Source organism: Danio rerio, chromosome 14 (genome assembly GCF_049306965.1).
Source record: "Danio rerio strain Tuebingen ecotype United States chromosome 14, GRCz12tu, whole genome shotgun sequence".
Classification (NCBI taxonomy): domain Eukaryota; kingdom Metazoa; phylum Chordata; class Actinopteri; order Cypriniformes; family Danionidae; genus Danio; species Danio rerio.
The window spans coordinates 51,036,791-51,064,557 of NC_133189.1; the positions used below are offsets into that span (position 1 = coordinate 51,036,791).

At 37.7% G+C, this 27,767-nt stretch overlaps 1 protein-coding gene across 2 annotated transcripts; it reads left to right on the forward strand.

Annotated features, from left to right (window-relative positions):
• Positions 1 to 2: 2 nt before the first annotated feature.
• On the forward strand, positions 3 to 24,120 carry anxa5a (annexin A5a). 2 transcript variants are annotated; one of them, NM_001113582.1, is given in 13 exon segments: positions 22 to 52; positions 308 to 342; positions 6,045 to 6,129; positions 7,981 to 8,075; positions 13,815 to 13,928; positions 14,076 to 14,166; positions 16,279 to 16,358; positions 18,907 to 18,957; positions 19,967 to 20,060; positions 20,146 to 20,241; positions 23,347 to 23,405; positions 23,526 to 23,648; positions 23,873 to 24,120. In NM_001113582.1, coding segments are annotated over 12 exon segments (951 nt in total). In that variant the 5' UTR covers positions 22 to 52; positions 308 to 339; the 3' UTR covers positions 23,933 to 24,120.
• The last annotated feature ends 3,647 nt before the right edge of the window (positions 24,121 to 27,767 follow it).

Sequence of the window (27,767 nt, forward strand, 5' to 3'; positions counted from 1 at the left end):
ACACTGGCAGAAGTCTGACCTCTCGATTACAGGTGACAGAAAACATCAACAGGTATTGTACATCCCCTATCCTCGCTAAATTATCTGCTGAAACGTAGTAGTTTAAAGGATTAAAAGACAGGGGTTGTAAACTCAGAGTCAATCATTTAGCGAATAAATAGTTGTTTTTTTCTGCTTAACCGCGTAACGCATTTCTGAATTTGCCTGATAATAATAATAATAATAATAATAATAATAATAATAATAATAATAATAACAATAATAATAATAATAATAATAATAAACGTGTTTGCTCTTTCTTTTACAGAAGTTCACACAGTGCTGCCTGCATCTGTACACATGGTAAGTGATAAACCGCATTTATCCCATATTTCTGTCCTGTTTTTGTGTATAAAAACATTTATAATTTATTTTACCTTTGCCTTTAGGTTCATGTAGGGCTTCGTTTTGTGTTATTCTGTAGGGTTGACTTTAGACTTGTTTTTTTGTCTTTTATATAGGTTTATTAAACAACCCAGCAGGCAAACAATGCCATAAGACATTAATATTTTTTATTTATTTATGTATTCATTTGTAGCTTTTTTATTTATTGTATTTGCTGAGCACTTTCAGTCAAATGCGTAACAAATCAATAGGATATTCACATTTTAGCATAAAATCTGTTAGCAAAATAACAAAAAGAAAGAAAGAAGGAGAGAAAAAAAAGAACGGGTATAAATAACAATTACCATAGAGTAGAGGAGTTTAGTTTTTGGTGTATATTCACAGTTTGGTTATGACTTGAAAGTCCTTATTGAGTTTCAAAATAAACTTTTAAATCAGCCTTGAAATGGAAGATGCTAGGCTTCCTCTCCGACCATTTACACTTGTGTATATGAAACTTGCTTAATAATCTCAAAAGATTTAACATAAACAGGAGATTCTTATCCATACCTTTTTCATCTACATAAAATATGACATCTCTTATATTAATTCTATGACCACTCAGTATATTAAATACACATTCAACATCAAACCAGAAATATTTAACATACATACAATCAAAAAACGAATACAGACTCAACGGTCTTTTTATTCTATCTTATGCTTCATATTCTTATTGTTTTATTGCATCTTTTTATTGTTGTGCTGTTTCTGCTTGCCTTGTATTGTTAGTATTTTGCCTTGTAGCGCTTTGAGTTTAAGAAAAGCGCATTACAAATAAAATGTATTATTATTATTATTATTATTATGATGATGATGATGATGATGATGATTTTCAACACCCATTCTGCAAAAAACACAAGATTCAGAAAGATCAACTCTATATCTCTTGAGAAACTGGCTGATTGGATATATTTTATGTATAATTTTAAAGTAGATTTCACTGACTTTATTAGTGACACATTATTTGTTGTTATAAGTCCAGATCAAGTTCTGATTGATATTCTCAAATTGGTTATTCCAAAAATACTTTTGTCTAAAATTTGTAGGATATTGAATCAAACATCTAAGAAATGTATTATTACATTTTCTATCTTTGATTTCAACACCATCTAATAAAATCTCATTTTAACTGTTTATTTGGTTCACTGTAACCCTGCAAAAGTCTCGCCAGGCCTGCTGGTATTGCATCATTTACTGTACTATAATCTTGTGGAGGCACTGGAAAACTAAACTTCTCTAAAAATTCAGTATAAGTCAGTAAATATCCTTCATTGTTTAATAACTGCGAGACCAATAGAATATCTCTTTTTTAACCCAGTTATCATAGGAAATTGATTTGTACTTATCTCTGACAGTTTTATTATTCTATATTATTTGTTTATGGGGAGAAACATTGTGTTTGTATAGAAGAATCCAACATAAAAGAGCCTGTCATAAGACATTTATTTTAGGTTTAATTTAGGACATGATGTCAGGTGACCAGAATTCAATGTATAGCCAGCATCTAATGACAACTTTATTTTGACGTCCAATAACGGTCAAATGGCGTTGACATTTGGTTGATTTAGGTTGTCATGTAAAGTGACCAAAATCCAACGTCGATCCATCATCTTAAACTACCGTCATAATGACGTCAAATACTGACATTTATTCAATATGTTTCACACTATTGATCAATCTACAGGTTATTTAGTGCAATAGCGCATGCTTGAGTTTGCAATGTCTGAGTTGTTCAGTTTAAAAGTAAATCAGGGTTAAATGGCAAAAGTTCCGGTGTGGATGAAAGTAACACTGTTATTCATGTCCCACTGCTAATAGACAAACCTTAGTTTTCAATTTCACATTAGAATTTGCAGTGTTTGGATTGAGATGTTTTATAAAATTAATGCATATTGAAAATAATATAAAAAAATATTCAAAAACTGTAGAAAATGTTAACATTGTTAGTATGCTTTTGTACGGAGACCCGGAAGGGACATGATGGTGAGGGAAAAAAATAGGTGGAATAAAAAAAATCTGGGTGGGAGAAAAAAAAGTGATTTTTTGTATTTTATATAATATATTATAATATTACATAATATAATATTATATATTATAATAATATATAAATATTTTTAGCATTTTTATGTTCCCTCACAAAGATATTTTGCGTTCGCAAAAACTCCTGTCTCGTCGTTTTTCCACGAACACTGTTCACTTCATACATGTCAACCCTCACGTTTTTGCCAGGATTCGCCCATATTTTACTATTCTATCCCGCTATCATCCTTTCATTAAGTATTTTGACATATTTCTGATATATTTTTAATCTTGAAAGCACGCTGAAATTACCATCAAAATGTCTGCATTAACTTTCTATTCATTTAGCTGTGCGTCAACCATCGCCCTTCCTATGCAACCTCTGAATCAGCGAAGGAATGTATAAGCGCGGAGTGATGGACACACTTCTTATGATTAACTGATCCCTGATCAGCTTCCGAACACCCTGCACTTTTGCTCCACTGTAAATGGTGTGTACAGAAGCTGATCTGGGATCATTTTATAATACGAAGCGCGTCTGTAAATCAGCACTTATACATTCATTCGCTGATTCAGAGGTTGCATAGGAAGGGCGACGATCGACAAAGCTTTAATGGAAAGAAAGTGAATGCTGATATTTTTATGTTAATTTCGGCGTGATTTCAAGATTAAAAATATATGAGAAATATGTGGAAATACTTAATGATAGGATGATAGTGGGATAGAATAGTAAAATACAGGAGAATCTTGGCAAAAAAAAGGGAGGGTTGACGTGTATGAAGTGAACAGGAAGTGTTTGTGGAAAAACTGTTTTGCGAGGGAACGCAAAATTGTAAAAAATATATATATATATATATACTTTCCCATCACTGTTTTTTTCTCCCACCAATTTTTTATCTTCCACCTATTTTTTTTCCCGCACCATCACATCCCATCTGGGTCTCTGAACTTTTGAAACATTTGATGGAGCTGAAATTTAAAATGAAAATGCTGTTTAATTTTTTATTTTTTTTTGCAAAAATAAAGAACAAAATATGTTTGCAGTGATTATTAATAAGGTCATAGTCAGATATTTTTAAAATAAACAAGATTAAGCCAGAAAATCAAGCAAATATTGTTGTTACTTTTGACGCACACTTGTGTTACTTTAGTCCCTGCAAACGGGGTCAAAAGCAATAATATGCAACTTTTACTTTTTGCCAAATATTATAATATTGTATCAGAAAAAGCTGTTGCTTGTTTTATAGTTTACAGGGCAAAATATTTCTGTAACAGTTTTAAAAGCAAAAAAAAAAAAAAAAAAATCTTGCAATTTTCATTCCTGTGCTGAAATGGAAAAATGTCAAACAAACATTATCAATAAACATCAGTAGCCAGCGCAGGTGTTTGAGAATAAAAATGCCATGCATGTAATGCCTCAGTTTTTTCATCGTTATTGTTTAGAAAACATCGAAAAATTCTCAGACAGGTAATATGATTCAATAATTCTGTAAACTGTTTCCAATAAATGCCCTTTCGTGATCCCTCAGGTCTCTAGGATGACCTTTAGCAGGTAGAAAACAACCAAATCCACAATTCCTGTTAACCCTGTGATTGTAATCTTTCTGGTAACCCTTTATACACACAGACTATCTGTAATCCATACACGACTGATTAAAGATAGACCAGGATTGCAGCTCAGGTTGATGAGCGAAGGATAAGGTTTGGGTTTAAGGTTCAAGTTCAGGTTGAAGGTGAGGGATCAGTTAACCCTAAGACCCTCAGTTCAATTCAATGCCAAAAACAGTATCTTATGCTTTCTACAATACAGCGTTGGCTTTTGCCAGTGTAAAATGTCTTGTTTGAGATTAATCGCTGAAGCTTTTATCATGATATATACTGTTATCACCAAAATATAGAGCGAAAGTTATTACTTTAATAGGTATAATAACAAAATGTACTTGTGTATTGCTTTATTGTATATACACTGTAAAAATGATTGCTGCCTTAATTTTTTTGTTGAATCATATTAACTTTTTGGTGGTGCAGTGGGTAGCACGATCGCCTCACAGCAAGAAGGTCGCTGGTTCGAGGCTCGGCTGGGTCAGTTGGCATTTCTGTGTGGAGTTTGCATGTTCTCGCCGTGTTCGTGTGGGTTTTCTCCAGGTGCTCCGGTTTCCCCCACAAGTCCAAAGACATGCACAATAGGTGAATTGGTTCATTCCGCTGTGGCGACCCCAGATTAATAAAGGGACTAAACCAAAAAGAAAATGAATGAATGCATGCCTTGATATCAACACAGTGAGATTTAGGCATATTCTAGATAAATGCTTTCTCGTCTTTTAGATAAGTTATTCTGATGCTCGGTTTGAACTGCAGCAGATCGTCTTGACCATGTCTACATGCCTAAATGCATTGCTACCAAGTGATTGGCTGATTAGAAATATGCGTTAGCAAGTAGTTGTTCAGGTGTACCTAATAAAGTGGCCGGTGAGTGTGCATGTGAAATCCAAATATGAAATTGTGTCATTCATTCATTTATTTTCCTTCGGCTCAGTCCCTTTATTCATCAGGTCACTACAGCAGAATGAACCACCAACTTATCCAGCATATGTTTTACACAGCGGATGCCCTTCCAACTGCAACACAGTACTGGGAAACCCCCATACAACTCATTCACACACATACAGCCAATTTAGTTTACTCAATTAATCCCTCACCTATATACTAAATGTCTTTGGACTGTGGGTGAAACCAGAGGACCCGGAGGAAACCCAAGCGAGCACAGGGAGAACATGCAAACTCCACACAGAGATGCCAACTGATCCAGCCGGGGCTCGAACCAGAGACCTTCTTGCTGTGAGGCGATTGTGCTACCCACTGCGCCATTGTGCTGCCTTTAATTAAACATTGTTCTCTTTAATTTGAAGTGACTACAATATCAGTATCAAGCATGTTTATTATTATAATATATATGAAATGATTGAATATCAGCATAATGCAGTGCAAAAACAACACTGGATTGCATTTGAGAATCATGTCAGCTTGTAAAACTGTCCGTGTCATGTCATTAAACTTTAAAGAAACAACACATGATATGCCAGGCCAGCCCAGGCATGGCTAATCCCTGTAGATGCACTACTACAGTATGTGCTTGGTTCTTGCCGTTTGTGGGATGGTAATAAGTGACCGATTCTGTGGGTTTCCTGAGTCTGATCTGATACAGGTTGCATCTGCTGTAACCCAGTCATCCGTCCCCTTAACCTCCATGACAACAATCACCATGCCAACACTTAAAGGGATAGTTCGTACAAAAATAAATACAGTTGGAGTCAAAATGATTGGAAATTTTAATTATTTTTATAATACTTCCCAAGTGCTGTTTTCAAGATTTATTTTCAACTCGTTTAAATATAATAAATATTTCTAACAGCAAATTTTTTACTAGTTACTTTGCAAGAAGCACGAAAAGAGAAACACAACTGGTTATATGGAAAAAGTGCAGCCCTGATAGTTACCTTGACGCATTATTTATTTTAGTTGCAAAGAACACAACCAGTTGTCAGCCTCTATTAAATTATATGTTGTAGTATATTGATTTGTTGTGTTTTTTCCCCCAGGCAAGTCGAGGCAGTGTGAAACCCTTTGTGCACTTCAATGCAAAGCATGATGCCGAAGTTCTGCGCAAGGCCATGAAAGGCATCGGTAGGACTTTGAAAGTTGAAGAAATATTGCTATTTTTTGTTGTTTGTTTTTGTTATAACCTTTTTAAAGTCTAGGGGCTCTATTTTGACAATCCAGGCACAAAGCCCAAAGCGCAGAGCGCAAAAGCATTAAGGGCGTGTCTGAATCCACTTTTGCTATTTTAAGAGTGGAAAAATCTGCTTTGCGCCATGGCGCATGGTCTAACAGGGTTGAGCCTTTTTGTTTCCTTTTTGTTTTAATGAGTTCTGGGTATGTTTTGAGAATAAACCAATCAGAGTCTCATCTCCCATTCCCTTTATGCATTGCGCCATAGCACATTTGCTATTTAAATGGCGGACTTTGTAAGTGGAATAACTGAGCGCTTCACTAGCCAGAAAACAGTTCAACAGAGCAAATGCAGAGTGAGAATGAGAGAATGAGCCTCAAAATTGTTTACTTTCACTTTCACTCTCGTTGATAAGGGAAATGTGTTGAACACACAGACATCCATTAGCCTATACATAATTCATTTTGTTTGTTAAGCTCAAAGATTTGTTTCAAAATTGTAAAATTCAGTTCTAATTTCCAGCAAACGAATAAATGAGCAATAATAACGAAGTGTGTTCAAAAACCTAAATTATTTTCAAATCCACATGCTGTGCCCCATATGGTCTAAAACCTGACAGGAGGACAAATCTAAGCTTGTTTTCTAATAAAACAAATATAAATATGCATATAATAAATAATACTACTACTAATAATAACATTATACAAAAGCAAATTGTCATGAATAAACTGAAAAAAGCCCCTCGAGATGAAGAAGGCATGGAGGCAGTGGTTTTTCTATTCATGTAGGCTAGAAAATGATAATTTTTGTAATATTTTAATCCTTTAATTCTTTTTCACTTGTAAAGATATTTGCGTACTGCTGTACATCCTTTGTGTATTAAGCAATGTTTAAGTCAGGCACACAACTAACACGCTCTGCGCTTGACTATAGACCTGCTTTGATCTGGTCTATTAAACAATCTATTTTAGTTCCTCAGAATAGCAATGCGCCTTAACACAACTCCTTTTTTAGACCAGAACGCCTATGGGCGCACATATGAGCGCAAATGCATTTGCTATTTAAACAGCGTGCTGCAAAACATCAAAACGACTCTTGTGCCGAGCTGAAACGAGCAAACAACAATTGTGTCATGCCTTGCACCGCATTGCGCCGGGTGTATGATAGGGTCCCAGGTTTTTTTGTTTAAAAGGTGTAACAAAGAAAATTTGGTAAATAATATTGAATTAGAACTGATAAAAAAAGAAACGTGAAGAACACACTTAAATCCTCAGCTCCAGAGTGAAGAGTCAGCACACAGAGTTTGGAAAAAATAAAAATGTGAATTTATTAAATTGAAAAATAGGAACTTTAACAGAAACTAGACATCAAACTGAGTGAGTATAGCCTAAAACAACTTAAACAAAGGACTAGCTTACCTAATGCAAAAAAAAATCAAAGATGAAAATCAACAACATAAACTTCCCTGAGCTTCCTCTCTCAACCATAGGAGAAAAGACATACAAAATAAAATAAGGCACTCACCCTTTAAGCACACTTGGAAGTAAATCTCAAATTAAATACATAAAATAAAAAATAGTAATGGAAATAGAGGCACAATAATGTTCTTTTGGTCATTAAACCAAATACATTGGTCAATGAAATGGGCATTTTATTAGTATTAGTATAGGTATTATTAGTAATCTCGATAATGTGTCTGGAAATTGTGGTAACGTTTACACAATGTTAGACATCCTCATTTAACTTGGAGAAAATTTGTCACTTTTGTCGTCTTGTCTGAGCTGATGCGGATGCTTTGTTTTCAGGCACTGATGAAGACACTATCCTCATGTTACTGGCAGCTCGGTCTAATGACCAGAGACAGGAAATAAAAGCAGCTTATAAAAAAGCTTTCGGAAAGGTGAGTAGGGGTATTAGATTATTATCTTGTGTTGGACCAGGAATAATATGTTTTCTGAATGTAAATTATTGTCACGTCCCAAACAGTGTTGGCTAAGTTACTTTAGAAAAGCAGTTCATTACTAATTATTACAATTCATTCATTTATTTTCTTTTCGGCTTAGTCCCTTTATTAATCAGGGGTTGCCACAGCGGAATAAACCGCCAACTAATTCAGTATATGTTTTACGCAGAGGATGCCCTTCCAGCTGCAACCCATCACTGGGAAACTCCTATACACACTCATTCACAAACATACACAATGGACAATTTAGCTTATTCAATTCACCTGTACCGCATGTCTTTGGACTGTGGGGGAAACCAGAGCACCCGGAGAAAACCCACGCCAACACAGGGAGAACATGCAAACTCAGAAATGCCAAATGACCCAGCCGAGGATCGAACCAGCGACCTTCTTACTGTGAGGCGATCGTGCTACCCAATGCGCCACAACGCCGCCCATTCTTACGATTGTATTTAAATTACTTTTCCAACTTTGTCTGAAAAGTAACTTTCGTTAATTAATAAGTATTTTAATTACTTGATTAAATATCCACACATCCACATAAATATTGACACATAGACAGTAGAAATTAAACTCTTCATTATTTAAATTAGAGTCAAACAGGACCTTTTAGTTTTATTTAATCCCTTAACTGTCACAACCACTTAGACAAAGATATGAAAATAGCATGCTCAACCTAAATGTTTACTATTCTTCAATGGCTTACTGCAAAGATTTAAGCTTGGTCTCATTTTATAACGGCATACGATTTTAAATTGAATTTAAAAAGGTTAAAAAAGTGGAAGACATGTGTAATGTGCCTAATATTTTAAAATACTAAAACAATAAATGCGCATTTGATTATATTGTATGAAATATATTTTATAAAAAAACTGATTTTGCCTAAAATTGACGTAGCATCAAAGCCAAACACCTGATCAAATAATATTCCAAATTTGAAGTTAATACCACAAAAAATGACAACATATGCTCATTCTGAAAACGTAGCCCTATACACATTTCCGGAGATCGTGATTCATCAAGAAGTATGTATGGTTGCATTTCGTCTTTAAAACAAATGCTACCAGCTGACCGATTACCTCCGTAATGGCAGCTTTACCGCTGTTAACAGTTTGTCCAGTTATCTCGCCATGTACATCGGTGGTCTTGAGACGCAGAGAGAAGTTGACCACAATAACAGGGTTTGAGTCTGGTGAAGAACGATTCCAGAAAGCCGGTAAGACAAAAACAGAATCCAAAGAAATAAAATAAACAAGTAAATAACAGGGTGAAAATATAGTAAAATCTGAAAATGTAGAGAAAATCAGACGAAGGCTTTTATCTTCTTGATTTTTTTTTTTTTTAAACTATCGGTTGGGTTTAGGGAAGTGAGTCGACGGGTCAATCGATGCTTCTGAAAACACTATTTGTTGTGTTTAGGGAAGGAGGAGGGTGGGTCAGTCGATCGCTCAGTCAGTCGTCAGCGGCCTCTGGTGGATTTACACAAGAACAGCATTTGCGAATGGCATGAGTGAGATTTCAAAAAGCATACACAGCAGGCTCTGGCGGATTCGCGAAAACAAAAACTGCAAAAAAACGTACCTCCTGGGACATATTTTGTGCTATCCGTAAATGTATATAGGGTTACATTTTCAGAAAGAGCCTCGGTTGAAAAATGAGCTTTGTTGGGTGCAGTACCAATCACGACCACCAGGTGACCTTGACTTTCCTTTGGTGACCATATTAGGGCGTCCCTTGTTTCAGTGTATGCTTTCAGGAATATGAACTATATTTTTCATACTTTTGACAATATTTGTGCACAGTAAATAGGGTTTTGGCGGTTCATTCCACTGTGGTGACCCCTGATAAAAAAGAGACTAAGCTGAAAACGAAGGAATTGCCCGTGTACTGACATAATTTTCTAAAGCTTTTTGCTGTTTCTTAAGAATGTGCACGTGCAGAAAACTACATTACCCATTAAGCTGTATACAGAAAATTCCACAATTCATATCTCTGCCCACTCCCACGAAGCACCACAAATAAAAAAACGTAATCAAAATACTTATATATTTATGCATATTCTTTTAAAAAATGCAAAATATATTGTTTATGGATGCATTAAATAAATATGTCTCCTATCATAATTTGGTTTGGTGGGATTGTAGTTCTTTCCATGTTTAAATCCATTGAGCATGCAGTCATGCACCTTTGTCTTTTTGCCTTATTTCCATACTCTTCTTTGCTTTAAATCAGAGTGTTGTGATTCTCATCGTAGTTGCTGGTTTGGTTCATGCCTTAAAGGCACCTATTATTCCCCTTTTTACAAGATATAAAATGTCTTTGATGTTTCTAGAGTGTGTATGTGAGGTTTCATCTCGAAATACCACACACATAATGTTTTATAACTCTTTGAAACTGACCCTTTTAGGCTTTGATTCAAATTGTGTCGTTTTAGTGATTGTCGCTTTAAATGCAAATGAGATTGTGCTTTTTTTAAAAATAGGGCGGGGCTACAAAATCTATGTGTCAGCATAGTGGCAAATTCAAATCTCTAATGGCAGATGGCTGCTTCTCAATCAGGGCTGTTTATGTTAATGAGTGACAAATCATCACCAATGGGCGGGGTTTTCACCCTCTGGTGACACATGCAAATGGAGAATGTCAATCAAAGTGTTTCTGCAGACTGTTTTTATCAAGTCTGGTTATAAAAAGTAGAATTAATACATGTTTACCATTAGAGGCTGGCTATATTCACACACTGTTGCCACACAACTGTGTTTAAACCTCTTATAAAAGTGATTTTGCATAATAGGTCCCCTTTAAAATGATTAAGAAAGATCTCCCTATAAGAAAAATGAATGGGAAAATACTTTTGCAATTATAGCACTGCTAAAAAAAAGTGGCATAAATGTACACCATATCTAGATGCTTCATTTCTGGACTATTATTCTGCACATATGATCATCTACTTATTGATGTGGAGATAACTCAGTGCTGACATGCTGTTAAAATTGTAATGAGCATCACAGTTTAATGGGCATTGTATTTTCTTAGGCCCCGTTTACACTAGTGCGTTTTAGTTTGAAAACGCATAAGTTTTGCTACGGTTACGCCATCCGTCCACACTACGCCGGAATTCTCGAGCGCCGAAAACGGAGCGTTTTGAAAACGCTGGAGAGGCCGTTTTCATTCTAAAACGCTGCTGCTCCGTCTCAGTGTGGATGGGGAAAGACGGAGACATCTGAAAACGGAGGCGGGGCTGCAAACGTTTGCCTATCTGATTGGGGCTTTTCCTCAATATTAAGTAGCCCACACACAGTTCAGTCTCGCATCCTCTTCTTGTAAGTTAAGACTTCCCAAGTTTGATCAAGGCTGCAGTCTCCCCCTTCTCAGTTTGATATGGAAAACATACCGAGGACACGGGTAAATCTTCAAAGGGAACAGTGTACTTTATAACTTCATTCACATCACCTTGGCTACGTTGTTTCACTTTCTCAACAATAAAATGTAAACATGATTTAAGGAACTGCCTATTTTCATTTTAATATTAGCAACTTAACAGACAGCAGAAATGTTGAAGCGTCGTGCTGCATATATGAGCGTCATCTTCACTGTGTGGATATTTATAACAAAACGGAGCCTATAACAACTGCCTCCTTTAAATTTCAGTGAAAATACGAAACGCACCCTCTCTTTTGCTGAATATCAGTTTTAATAATCGATAATTATAAAAGTATAACATACAATAAGTTTATACATTGTAGGAAATAAAGGCAAGCGATCAGTCAATGTACCTGGATTAATCATTAACTTTGCACTTAACCAAAACATGTTACCCGTGAACAAGTAACTTAATAGATTCCAATGACCAAAGTCAGGGAATTGGCCTATGTCGTTAGATAAAGACAACAACATGAATGAAATATCACGTTTAGCAAATATAGTGAGATTAGATCCAGCGGGAGATGCTTGATGAGCAGTCCGACTAGCAGAGCTCTCGTCTGGGTAGAAATGCTGGAGCGCTTGCCCGAGAGTGTGTGTGTGGTCACGTGATGTGCGTTTTCAGCGTTTTGGTGTGGACGGAGAGCAGTTCAGAAACGCTGGGTAAAACGCGAGTGTGGACGCAGATCGTTTTCATTCTACAACGCCGTTTTAAAACTAAAACGCACTAGTGTAAACGGGGCCTTAGACTTAGAAAACTTTATTGATCCCGCAGGAAATTGCTTATGTAATGACTGCCATAACACACAAAACACAGAAACACAAAACCACAAGACAAAATAAATAAATTAAATAAGTGAAATAAGTCACATAAATCCAACCAATCTATAAAAGAAAACAGCCACAATACATAAGTATACAAACTATTATACAAGATATTACACTTAAAAGAATTAGTGGTAACTAATACTATTAAGTCATATATCAAGTAATGAAGATAATATTAACCAAAACCTATAATATTACACATAAAACAATTACACATAAAATATTTCAGTAGTAAAGTGACTCAGCACTCATTTAAAAAACAATGATATTGCACTAAAAATATTTAAGACCCAGTAAAAAAAACGTACAAATATTGCACCTAGTAGATTATTGCACATCATAAAACATAATGCACAGACTTCCACACACTAAAACCCGTAATAAGTAATATATGGCACGAGCAGCAAGGTATAGCATAGATTACTGTAAGGGTAAGTGACTGAGGGAGACGTTATGAAGTCTGATAGCAGTGGGAAGGAAGGATTTTCTGTGGCGTTCAGTGGAACACTTTAAGCTGGTAAGTCTGTGACTAAAGGTACTTCTCAGCTCGTCAACCACATTATGAAGAGGATGATCTGCATTGTGCATAATTGACCGAAGTCTGCACAATGTTCTCTTTTCGGCCACAGTTTCCATATTGTCCAATTCCTCACCCACCACAGAGCCAGCTTTCCTAATCAATTTGTTAAATCTCTTCATATCTGCCACTTTTACACTACCACCCCAGCACACCACAGCATAGAACAGTGGTTCTCAAAGTGGGGGTCGGGACCCCCCAAGGGGTCGCGGGGCAATGAAGAGGGGTCGCCTGGTGATTTCCAAAAATCTATTTATTTTTATTAAACCATAAGAATTAACATATTTTATCCATAACCATACTGAAAATAAAAATAGTCGTTTATAGTTAATATATACTATATAGTAGCTTATAGTTACTAGTTCTATTGGATTGCGACCCCAGGGGTAATTACATTATATTAAAGGCAGCAATAGCGTCAGATGCGTTTTGATTTTATAACATCAGGTTATACTTTCTGGCACATTTAAAGCACTGACACAAATTTAATTGGTGTGTCTGCGTCATTGCTTGCAAGGTTTCTGTATTTATAACCACCTCAGAGGATATTGGGGGTCGCGAGTCACTGGCATTGTTATTTTGGGGGTCGCGGGCTGAAAAGTTTGGGAACCCCTGGCATAGAAAATGGCACTGGCCACTACAGACTCATAGAACATACGCAACATGGTGTTGCAGACTCTAAAAGATCGGAGTTTACGTAGGAAATACAGCCTACTTTGACCCTTCTTATATGTGACCAGAGAGTTCTTGGACCAGTCCAGCTTATTGTCAATATACACACCCAAATAATTATAGTCCTGAACAATCTCCACATCCACCTTGCATGTATTTTGTCTCATCCGTATCTACAGGATTTGGTAAAAGACCTCCGATCTGAGCTTGGAGGGAAGCTGGAGGATCTGATTGTGGCCCTCATGGCTCCACCAACAATATATGATGCAAATGAACTCCATAAGGCTATCAAGGTAATCGCAAACATACTTTCATCCATCAGCAACTGAGTATAATTAAAATACACAAAGAAGTGACTGCCATCACAATGTCCATTATGATAAACCTGAGCCAATCTCATCTCAGATTGTTTATCTTTTTAATTCTGCATTTCGTCACAGGGAGTGGGTACAGAGGATCAAGTATTAATCGAGATCCTTGCGTCCAGGACATGTGAAGAGATTAAAGAGATTGTCAAAGCTTATAAGAAAGGTAATATTCATTGTGCAGCCACATAATTAGGCTAAAATTTTGTAATTATTGCATGGCAGAGTCCATTTATATTTAGGAATATGCTAATGACATAAAAGATCATGTTTGGATTTTACATAAATTGTCATTTATGCAACGTATATTTCCAAATATTGCAAAAAATGGCCATTATAAATAGATTTTCAACCATTGTAATTTAAAATATGTACACATATGTTCAAATATACGATATATGTGCATATATGAAAACAACATTACAGCTAATATATTGAACATATACTCACCGGCCACTTTATTAGGTACACCTTACTTGTACCGGGTTGGACTTCCTTTTTCCTTTAGAGCTGCCTTAATCCTTCATATCATAGATTCAACAAGGTACTGGAAAATTCCTTATTGACATGATAGCATTACGTAGTTGCTGCAGATTTGTTGGCTTCTCTATTGGATTGAGGTCTGGTGACTGTGGAGGCCATTTGAGTACAGTGAACTCATTGTCATGTTCAAAAAACCAGTCTGAGATGATTCGTGCTTTATGACATGGTGTGTTATCCTGCTGGAAGTAGCCATTTGAAGATGGGTACACTGTAGTTTCAAAGGTATATACATGGTCAGCAACAGTACTCAGGTAGGCTGTGGCGTTGACACGATGCTCAGTTGGTACTAATGAGCCCAAAGTGTGCCAAGAAAATATCCCTCACAGCATTACACCACCAGCAGCCTGAACCATTGATACAATGCAGGATGGATCCATACTTTCATGTTGTTGATGTCATATTCTGACCCTACCATCTGAATGTCACAGCAGAAATCGAGACTCATCAGACCAGGCAACATTTCTCTAATCTTCTATTGTCCAATTTTGCTGAGCCTGTACAAGTTGTAGTCTCAGTTCCCTGTTCTTAGCTGACAGAAGTGGCACCCGGTGTGGTTTTCTGCTGCTGTAGCCCATCCGCCTCAAGGTTGGACGTGTTGTGCTTTCAGAGATACTCTTCTGCAGACCTCAGTTGTGACGAGTGCTTATTTGAGTTTCTGTTGCCTTTCTATCTGCTCAAACCAGTCTGGCCATTCTCCTCTGACCTCTGGCATCAACAAGGCATTTGCACCCACAGAACTGCCACGCACTGGATAGTTCCTCTTTTTCAGACCATTCTCTGTAAACCCTAGAGATGGTTGTGTGTGAAAAACCCAGTAGATGAGCAGTTTCTGAAATACTCAGACCAGCCAGTCTGGCACCAACAACTATGCCACGTTCAAAGTCACTTAAATCCCCTTTCTTCCCCATTCTGATGCTCGCTTTGAACTGCAGCAAATCGTCTTGACCATGTCTACATGCCTAAATGCATTCAGTTGCTGCCATGTGATTGGCTGATTAGAAATTTGCGTTAACGAGCAGTTGGACAGGTGTACCTAATAAAGTGGCCAGTTGGTGTATATGTGAAATCCAAATATGAAATTGTGTCATTCAGTCATTTATTTTCTTTTCGGCTTAGTCCCCTTATTAATCTGGGGTCGCCACAGCGGAATGCACTGCCAACTTATCCAGCATATGTTTTACGCAGCAGATACCCTTTCAGCTGTAACCCATCACTGGGAAACATCCATTCATACTCATTTACATTCATACACTACGAACAATTTAGCTTACCAAATTCACATGTACTGCATGTCTTTGGACTTGTGGGGGGAAACTGGAGCACCTGGAGGAAACCCACGTAAACATGGGGAAAACATGCAAACTCCGCACAGAAATGCCATCTGACCGAGCCGAGGCTTAAACCAGTGACTTTCTTGCTGTGAGATGATCGTGCTACTCACTGTGACGCCCAAAATTGTGTCATTCAAATAATTTGCAAATATTACCATAAATCAGATATTTTATGTGGGTCATATGTTAAGGAATGATTGTTTTGTTGGTAAACATCTATCCTTGTCTGTACGGAGCTCAGTAAGGCATGGGTGACACCTGATAGAGATATTTGAGAGGACTCGATCATAAAGGTCAGCGTTAAAACTGATCCTTTCCAATTAGCCCCAGTTGAGAGCAATAAGCAGGAGTTGTTGAGATAAGTGTGAACGGTCAATAAGCCCTTCTCATGTGTCTTGACCTAGAACATGGAGGAAAACTGGAGAAAGATATCATGGGTGACACGTCAGGACACTACCAGAAGATGCTGGTGATACTCGTACAGGTAAAACACACAATGGGGATTTGGGTTAAATCAAATGGAGCAGCCTAAAGATAGATAGATAGATAGATAGATAGATAGATAGATAGATAGATAGATAGATAGATAGATAGATAGATAGATAGATAGATAGATAGATAGATAGATAGATAGATAGATAGATAGATAGATAGATAGATAGATAGATAGATRGATRGATRGATGGATGGATGGATGGATGGATGGATGGATGGATGGATGGATGGATGGATGGATGGATGGATGGATGGATAGATAGATAGATAGATGGACAGATAGATAGATGGATAGATAGATAAATGGACAGATAGACAGATAGATAGATAGATAGATAGATAGATAGATAGATAGATAGATAGATAGATAGATAGATAGATAGATAGATAGATAGATAGATAGATAGATAGATAGATAGATAGATAGATAGATAGATAAATGGACAGATAGACAGATAGATAGATAGATAGATAGATAGATAGATAGATAGATAGATAGATAGATAGATAGATAGATAGATAGATAGATAGATAGATAGATAGATAGATAGATAGATAGATAGATAAATGGACAGATAGACAGATAGACAGATAGATAGATAGATAGATAGATAGATAGATAGATAGATAGATAGATAGATAGATAGATAGATAGATAGATAGATAGATAGATAGATAGATAGATAGATGGACAGATAGACAGATAGACAGATGGATAGATGGATAGATGGACAGATAGACAGATAGATAGATAGATAGATAGATAGATAGATAGATAGATAGATAGATAGATAGATAGATAGATAGATAGATAGATAGATAGATAGATAGATAGATAGATAGATAGATAGATAGATAGATAGATAGATAGATAGATGGACAGATAGACAGATAGACAGATAGACAGATGGATAGATGGATAGATGGACAGATGGACAGATAGATAGATAGATAGATAGATAGATAGATAGATAGATAGATAGATAGATAGATAGATAGATAGATAGATAGATAGATAGATAGATAGACAGATAGATGGACAGATAGACAGATAGACAGATAGACAGATGGATAGATGGATAGATGGACAGATAGATAGATAGATAGATAGATAGATAGATAGATAGATAGATAGATAGATAGATATATAGATAGATAGATAGATAGATAGATAGATAGATGGACAGATAGACAGATAGACAGATAGACAGATGGATAGATGGATAGATGGAGAGATGGACAGATAGATAGATAGATAGATAGATAGATAGATAGATAGATAGATAGATAGATAGATAGATAGATAGATAGATAGATAGACAGATAGACAGATGGATAGATAGACAGATAGACAGACAGACAGACAGATGGACAGATGGACAGATGGACAGATAGACAGATAGACAGATGGACAGATGGACAGATAGACGGATAGACGGATAGACGGATAGACGGACAGATGGACAGATAGACAGATAGATAGATAGATAGATAGATAGATAGATAGATAGATAGATAGATAGATAGATAGATAGATAGATAGAGAGACAGACAGACAGACAGACAGACAGACGCATGGATACTAACAGACAGATAGACGGACAGACGGATAGATAGATAGATGGATGGATGGATGGATGGATGGATGGACGGACGGACGGACGGACAGACAGATAGATAGATAGATAGATAGATAGATAGATAGATAGATAGACAGACAGACAGACAGACGCATGGATAGATAGATAGATTCCGTCCGTTCGTCTGTCTGTCTGTCTGCACCTATCTGTCTGTATCCATCCATCCATTCATCTCCGTCTGTACTATCTATCTATCTATCTATCTATCTATCTATCTATCTATCTATCTATCTATCTATCTATCTATCTATCTATCTATCTATCTATCTATCTATCTATCTATCTATCTGTCTGTCTGTCTGTCTGTCTGTCTGTCTGTCTATCTATCTATCCGGGGCTCGAACCAGTGACCTTCTTGGTGTGAGGTGATCATGTTACCCACTGCGCCACCATGATGCCCCGTATTAAAATGTCAAATTATAAAACTCTTCTTTTAAACTGCAATAATAAATTTGTTATTTATACCTTTATAAAATTTTATTATAAAATAAATTTAAACACTGTTGTAGAATTTAGATATGTAATTTTTAAACAACATTTTTACATCTCATTTCTGACCTATATATATATATCATTAGCAGTGTATTAAATTTCTCATACTGTGATGTACAGTTCAACCATATTGTTGGCTAGTAAGAAGAAGACACTTAAAAAAAAGGTGCAGCTCCCTAATGATAACATGAGCAGCGGTGAAGTCATCCTTAAGTAATTAAAACAGCTCTTGAGTTAATGCTGTGGAGGAGATTAAATTGTTCTCGGGGGTAAAATGTGTGTAATTTAATCATGCAGTTTACTGTGTTAGGGGAAAATTCCACGTCTGTCTGAGCATATGTGGTGATGGAGGAAGGCTGATGTTTCTCGAATGACCCCTGGTTTTGTTTCTGTCTCTAAACACAGGCGGGCCGAGAGGAGGGAGTGGACGAGAGCCGAGTGGAGAAAGATGCAAAGGTCAAGTTTGTTTCTGTTTCTTTGAAGGATTTAGTGTTTAGATCTTTTTAGTGTGGTATTATTATAGTAATTATAACATATTTTTGTTACATTACAAATAATAAATAAAAGATAAATAAACCTCACATTTAAACACAGAGCAGAAATTGTTTGAAGGATTTTAAGTGGTGACATTAAGCACTCGAAAACATTCATTTATCCATTTTCCTTTAGCTTAGTCTCTGGTTTATCAGGGGTCACCACAGCGGAATGAACCACTAACTATTCCGGCATATGTTTTACACAGTGGATTCCCTTCCAGCTGCAACCCAGTACTGGGAAACACCCATACACAGTCACATACACTACGGCCAGTTTAGTTTATTCAATTCACCTATAGTGCATGTCTTTGGACTGTGGGGAAAACCGGAGCACCCGGAAGAACATGGGAAGAACATGCAAACTCCACACAGAAATGCCAACTGGACTCAAACCAGCATCCTTCTTGGTGTAAGGCAACAGTGCTAACCACTGAGCCACCGTGCTAACACTATTTTCGCATTATCAAACTATAGTGTGATCGCAGCTTTACTGGTAGGTTTCAAACAAGCCTGAAGGACTCAATTAGTTTGATCAGGTGTGTTTAATTAGGGTTGGAACTAAACTGTGCAGAGCTGCGGCCCTTTAGGAATTGAGTTTGACATCCCTGTGCTAAGCTGTAAGACCGAATCAGGGCCGATATGGCAAAGCTGTTGGTTTGCAGCAAGAAAACATATGCTGCAATAGTTGGCGGTTCATTCTGCTGTGGCGACCCCTGATAGATAAATGGACTAAGCCCCTTATTAATTATGAAATGAACATTTAAAGTGATCAGCTTTGTCTGTTATCACTTTGAATGCATTGTTATATATTTTCACAGCACTATTAGACTAATCAATGGACTAGTGCGTGAACCTGTAATAGACGAAACTTGATCCTGCAGGTTTAGGTTGCGAACTTTAGAAGTGTGTGTCGGTCGATCGTGTTTCAGGAGCTGTTTGCTGCCGGAGAGGAGAAATTCGGCACGGACGAGGACAAGTTCATTAATATACTGGGCAACAGGAGCGCCGAGCACCTGAGGAAAGGTGTGTGTTTTTGGATATGTGTGTTCAAAGGCTCTTGATGCATTCAGATGTGGCGTCCTAATGGCTTGCGCTGTTTCGGTTTCAGTGTTTGAAGCCTACAAAAAGATTGCCGGCTGTGACATCGAGGAGAGCTTAAAAGAAGAGTGCACTGGAAACCTGGAAGCCCTGCTGCTGGCTGTGGGTACGGAGATGTGTGGCTGTCCACCTCTTAAGTGCTTCAGCATGTTTCCCAAAGCACATCTGACATTTTGTACAGATTTTTGTCAGTATTTAATGATTTTGCTCTCAGAAAAAAAACACATCAGTATCTGCATTTTTCATATTATTGCTGATAGTATGATTAGGTCTGCAACTAACGATTATTTTAATAATTGATTAATCTTTCAAATATTTCTTTGATGATTCAATGAATCGGATTTAAAAAAAAAAAGAAAAGCATTCATGTAAAACACATTTTCAAAGTAGAATATCTGACTTCAGCATTGTTTTTCAGATTAAAACGAATGTTCACTAATCATGTTTCTTAAATATCTGCAAACATTATGGTATTTTTATACGCGAGAAAAAAACTTACATACAGCACCTTTAACTCTTGGGGAGTTGTAAAATTAGCTGATTTACAAAAAAAGTGTGATCCTTTAAGTGATGTTTTATAAACAAATGTCGGGAGGAGCACACGCAGATGTTTCAGCAATTCAAAATACCTATCCAGGCTCATTTTAAAAACGTAGTCCGGTGGAAGTTTCTGGAGACCTCAAAATACGTCTTGGGAGGTACGGATTTTTGCAGTTTTTGTTTTCACAAATCCACGAGAGGCCACTGATTGCACTTTTTCATATCTCAAATTTCTCTCATGAGTGCCGTTCGCACTCGCTGTTCTTGCATAAACCCACCAGAGGTCGCTGCTGACCGACTGTCTGTCTGACTGAATGACTGACTGACCGGCCGACCAATCGACTGTCCCACCCTCTTCCTTCTCTAAACCGAACCAATTTTATTAATTGACCCGCCCACCCACTTATTAAACTCAACCGACCTTAAACCGAACTTAAACCTAAACCCAACCGACGGTTTACAAAAGCCTTCCAGAAAAAGAAAAGCCCTCGTCTGATTTTTACCATGTTTTCGGATTTTACCACATTCTTATTCACTCATTAATTTTATTTTTTGGATTCTGTTTTTGTCTTGATTTCTGGAACTGATCTTCCCCGGACTCGAACCCTAGCGTCGTGGTCAACTTCTCTCTGTGTTTCAAGTCTACGATGAGCTAACTGGACAAACTGGTTGCGGCAGGAAAGCCCTCCACACGTTGGTAATAATAATAATAATTCCTTACATTTATATAGCGCTTTTCTGGGCACTCAAAGCGCTTTACACAATGGGGGGGATCTCCTCATCTACCACCAGTGTGCAGCATCCACCTGGATGACGCGACGGCAACCATTTTTCGCTAGACCGCACACCACACACCAGCTGATTGGTGGAGAGGAGACAGTGATGAAGCCAATTGGAATATGGGGATGGTTAGGAGGCCATGATGGACAAAGGCCAGTTGGCAAATTTGGCCAGGATGCCGGGGTTAAACCCCTACTCTTTTTCGAAGGACATCCTGGGATTTTTAACGACCACAGAGAGTCGGGACCTCGGTTTAACGTCTCATCCGAAAGACGGCGCTCACTGAGCAGTATAGCGTCCCCATCACTATACTGGGGCATTAGGACCCACACAGACCGCAGGTTGGGCGCCCCCTGCTGGCCTCACTAACACCATTTCCGGCAGCAACCTAGCGTTCCCATGTGGTCTCCCATCCAGGTACTGACCGGGCGCAGCCCTGCTTAGCTTCAGTGGGCGACCATGTGAGAGTTGCAGAGAGCTAGCTGCCGCTTGGTAAGCAGTCAGCCGGTATGCTGACCGAAAAGGAACGGCATCATACTGCCCCATAGCGTATGTTTAAAAAAAATGAAATGCAGTCAGCCATACTTACCTCCAGCAACATAATTCGCGGTCTCCAGAAACGTTCACGGGACTGCGTTTTCAGAATGAGCTTGTGTTGCAACATACATCATTGACAATCATTCTATTATCCTTTCAGTATTAGACCAAACCTCTATAAATACCAAAAGTTGACCTACCTGTATTATCTCACGACTTTAGCATCCCTCCACCACCCCGACACATCACCTCTTAAGCCTTATCTACCCGGGGGGAGCTTTCTAGGGCCGGGCTAGACACTTTGCTCGAACCCCGACTTCTCTTTCTTCCCCGATAATGCCTAGTTCAGACTGCGTGGTTTTAGCCCCGATTTTGGCTCGCCGACAGGTTTTGAGAAATCGCCGACAAATGCCTGAAATCACAGGCAAATCGCTGCTCGTGCACGTGAGTGACAATCACACAGTATGAACTATCAAAGACGCGATCTGAGAGAATCGCCGATGAGTCGTTGATGCCTGTGAGATATTTGGCATGTTAAATGTCTGGAGCTGTCGGCGATTCAAATCATGCCGTGTGAATTGAGTTTTGACTGAAAATAACATCAGCGATCGCCTACAGCCAATGAGAGAGCAGCATTCACTGGTGTGTGCGTGTGTGTATACCTGCTGCAGGCCAGCAGGAGGCTGGGGGAGAAGTTAAAAGCGCTCATTTTCGGTTTATTTGGACCCATGAAATGGAGGAAAAACTAGTGGAGGTTTGACAGGACTCAGGATCAACCGTGTCTGTTTGACGTTTCATACAGAAAGAAATTAGTTTATTATCAACGTTGAGGAGAAATGGCTAATTCCCTTTAAACCCAGGTGAGCAAACATGTACATGTACCCCATTAAAGGCTTCTTTCTCGTTATGTAGTTAATAACAAAAGATATACTACGTGTTTTTGGCTGTGAGACGTAGTTTGGACGAAGTTGTCGGCGATTCTTCCTATAGTAAAGTCATGCAATGTGAAAGTCCCTGTCGCCGATCCATCTTGCAGTGTAAACAAAGCAGCGACGAAACGCTAGCCCAGATAGTCATGTAGTCGTGTCACAGATGTTTTCACACTGCTTTGAAAATCATGCAGTCTGAACTCAGCATAAGGGAATAACAGGAGTTGGGGTGTCTTCCTCGAGCTCAGAGCCCTCTCCCTGGACAGCTCGCCAAATACGCTTTATTCTTAAACATCTGTAAGTGTGAACTCGTGAAATAGGTTTGCATAAAACCTGACAAAACCCTGCTTATGGTCATTATTAACAAATAACAGTTAAGAATGACATTGGGAAGAGTGAATCTTTCTCTCTCTCTCTCACCGTAGTGAAGTGTGCCAAAAGTGTGCCGGCTTATTTCGCTGAATGCCTTCGAGAGTCCATGCGGGTACGAAGCTTTATTTCCATCTTATATTAACTCATCCATGAAGGAGATCATTCGCTAAGTTAAGTGAAAGTGTTGTTCTGCATGATGATGATGATGATGATGTGTGTGGTTTGTTTACAGCGTGCCGGCACTGACGACGAGACTCTCATACGCATCATGGTGTCCAGGAGTGAAAGGGACATGCTGGACATCAGAGCTGCTTACAAGAAGAAATATGGAGATTCACTCTACGGCACCATACAGGCAAGAACACACACACACACACACACACACACACACATGTACACCATTAAAAAAAAAACATACACACAAACTCACACATACACATATGTACGCACACACAAACATTCAGGCTGCTTCTCACCTGTCTCTCACACACACATTCTCTCTCTCTCTCTCTCTCTCTCTCTATCTATCTCTAACACACACAGACTCACCTCAGCATGTGCTTTTGTGTGTGTTTTCAGGAAGACACTGATGGAGATTACCAGAAGGCTCTGCTCTACCTGTGTGGGGGAAATGATTAGACATCAGCTAATCTCACACACTAGTTTAATTCCTTTACAACTCATGTGTGTTTATTTGTATCTTTCATGATTTGAGCTGAATTAATCTAGTGTTCACTCTTTGATGCTGGTGGTGTGATGTTTGCTGAATTGTTTTGAAGGTTTCAAAGTTGTGTGAAGACTTAGAAAATAAAGGCTTGTGGATCTTATTTCTTCCTTTAGTTTTACTTGCTCAAAATAACACTCCGCCAGTAGATGGCAGTGTTGCTCAGAAACTTTACACAGTCAATTTACCCATAGTGCATTATCATTCATTCATTTTCTTTTCGGCTTAGTCCCTTTATTGATCAGGGGTTGCCACAGTGGAATGAATCACCAACTAATCCAGCATCTGTTTTACGTAGCGGATGCCCTTCTAGCTGCAACCCATCACTGGGAAACATCCATACACACTCATTCCCACTCATACACTACAGACAATTTAGTTTATTCAATTCACCTATATCGCATGTCTTTGGACTGTGGGGGAAACCGGAGCACCCGGAAGAAACCCACGCGAACACAGGAAGAACATGCAAACTCCACACAGAAATGCCAAGTGACTTAGCCGAGGTTCGAATCAGCGATCTTCTTGCTGTGAGGTGACAGTGCTAACCACTGCGCCACTGCGTCATCGCCATGTGCATTCTGTCTGAACATAAAACTTACAGAACTTGATTTTACACAAATCAAAAACTACCAGATGGATAAAAGAATAATTTAATGAAAGCTTCTACCACACACACACACACACACACACACACACACACACACACACACACACACACACACACACACACACACACACACACACACACATACTTAAAATAAAGTTAGAAATTCACATTTATTTACATTTAGAAATGTTAATAACTATTCTAGTTTTTAAATGTTTAGTATGAACTTTAGTGTTCATTTCATATATATATCTATCTATCTATCTATCTATCTATCTATCTATCCATCCATCCATCCATCCATCCATCCATCCATCCATCCATCCATCCATCCATCCATCCATCCATCCATCCATCCATCCATCCATCCATCCATCCATTTATCTATCTATCTATCTATCTATCTATCTATCTATCTATCTATCTATCTATCTATCTGTCTGTCTGTCTGTCTGTCTGTCTGTCTGTCTGTCTGTCTGTCTGTCTGTCTGTCTGTCTGTCTGTCTGTCTGTCTGTCTATCCATCCATCCATCCATCCATCCATCCATCCATCCATCCATCCATCCATCCATCCATCCATCCATCCATCCATCCATCCATCCATCCATCCATCCATCCATCTATCTATCTATCTATCTATCTATCTATCTATCTATCTATCTATCTATCTATCTATCTATCTATCTATCTATCTATCTGTATCAATCCGTTCGTCCATCCGTCCATGTATCCATCCATCCATCCATTTACAGCGGGGAACATAAGTATTGCACACTTCATGTTTTTTCCTGGGAATAATATTTTTAAAGGAGCTGTTGACATGGAATTGAAGCAGATTTTGGTAAAAACCCAAACAATACAAGCATAAAAATATAACAAAACAAAAAAATCTGAAAAATTGTTATGTCTAATAACAATGGAATGACAGAAAGAGAAAGTGCTGAACTACAGAAACATGTTTAATACTTTATAAAAGGCTTGTTTGGTGACGGCAGCCTAAAAATGCCTCATATGGAGGATGAAGTCCTCAACAGAGTGTTAAAATCTGGATGCTTCTGTGGGTCTCTGAGTTTCATTTTGTATTCTCTATTGTATACAGTTAAGGTGATTGGCCTGGCCATTCTATAGCTTTATTTTCTTTCTCTGAAAGCATCTGAGAGTTTCCTTGGCTGTGTTTTGGATCATTGTTTTGCTGAAATGTCCACCCTGGTTTCATCTTCATCGTCCTGCTATTGTAGATGTTGGAATGAAGTAGCTACTGTTCATTTACACTGAAGAAGGGCAGAGGGTTGCTGGAGAACTACTGAGAGATTTCAGCTGCTGTCTGGGCTTTCACTGCCTTACTACACCTCCCTTTCTTCATGTGTTTAATACTTTTTCCATGTGTCATTTCATTTTATTACACATAACTTCATTTGTAAATTAATTAGATTTGTTTTCTTTGCATATATGGATTTATTTGGTTGTTACCAGCATCAAGGAAAATTTCAAGTCAACAGCACCTTTAGTGATATGTTTTCTTTCTTTCTTTCTTTCTTTCTTTCTTTCTTTCTTTCTTTCTTTCTTTCTTTCTTTCTTTCTTTCTTTCTTTCTAAACTGTCTGTCTGTGTGTCTGTCTATAAACCAGAAAATATTTAAAGTAACAAAAAGGACTAAATACATTAGTTTTATGGTGTATTGGTTACAGTGTAATTACATTCAAATATACTGAGTAATATTAGATGTGGTTTAGGTTGTAGGATGGGGTTAACTGCATATAATAATGCATAATTTATTATTATATTTATATAATAAATGTATCAAATGTGTAACAAAGGCTCAGTAAAATAAAAGATTATCAACTGTTTATGACTTTAAATGTTGAATTAAACATAATATCCTTAATTTGTATAGGGTGGATGGAAAATGTAAGTATATTTCACTCACTCACTTTATTTCGGCTTAGTATCTGATTTATCAGGGGTAGCCACAGCGGAATGAACCACCAATTACTCAATGTTTTAAGTGTAATTGTCACTTAAAATAAATCATATTGTGATTTATGCATTACATTTCTACACACACTAGAATCTACTGTGAATATTAAGTGTGATATTTTAAAAAGTAATAATAAAATCATAAATAATAGTATTAAATAATATTAAAAGCTTTCAAACAGATGCTAAATGCATTATCTAAGTATTAGCAAAATGTATAATTGCTAAACGAAGATCTATAAATATGAAACGTTTCAAAATCTTTAGAATAGTACACCTTTACTACAGTACGAGCCGTAGAGATGTTGAAACTGTTAAAAGAGCACATTGTGTTATGATGTGTGGAATGTGGATTTGGTGTGTGTGTGTGTGTTAATCTCTTGATTAAACCCTCAGCACAAAGCCGCTCATTTCTAGACTCACTATTTCCTGGATGCAGTGTATTAGGGTCATTGTTTCGGCCAATCAGAGCTCAGATGTGAGGGTGTGAAATCAGGCCACATCAGTCCACATGGAGACCCCTGCCGGCACATACACAGGACCTGAAGGAGAGCATTCAGAGGGCAGAGCTTCAGTTAAACCCAATGGGGGACACACATGTGTGTGCAAAGTACTAACTCCATTCATTCTTCCCCAAATTGATTTTATAAGTCATAAACCATTAAAAACGATCCGGAGGTTGTTAATCAGTTCTGAATGCATTAATTCAACTTATTTTCAAATCAACTTAATGACAGTATTCGTGCATTAAAAACTACATTACCCATGATGCTACATAGAAAAGTTCCACAAATCAAATGCTGCGTCCCAATCCACAAACTAGGCTTTAATGTATGTACTTTTTTTGTGAAGGAAAAATAAATACTTTTAAGTGTGTAACAGAAGAGTATGCAAGCTGTGGGACATACTTTCTCGTTAACAGATCATTGTGTTAATCATCCACACATTATTTACATTTCTGACACATTTAATTTCCTACCTTATTGGAGAAGCAGCAGCAGGCCAATCTCCCATTCACGAGTCTTTCATGCAGCGAAATATCCTCAGGTCTTTGGATAATGCATTCAGAAGTTAATGTCCAAACATGTCTTTATAGAAATGTTGTTGCAGATGAAATATAACACGGATAAGGTAATTAAAATATTTTCCAGTTGGCAAGATATT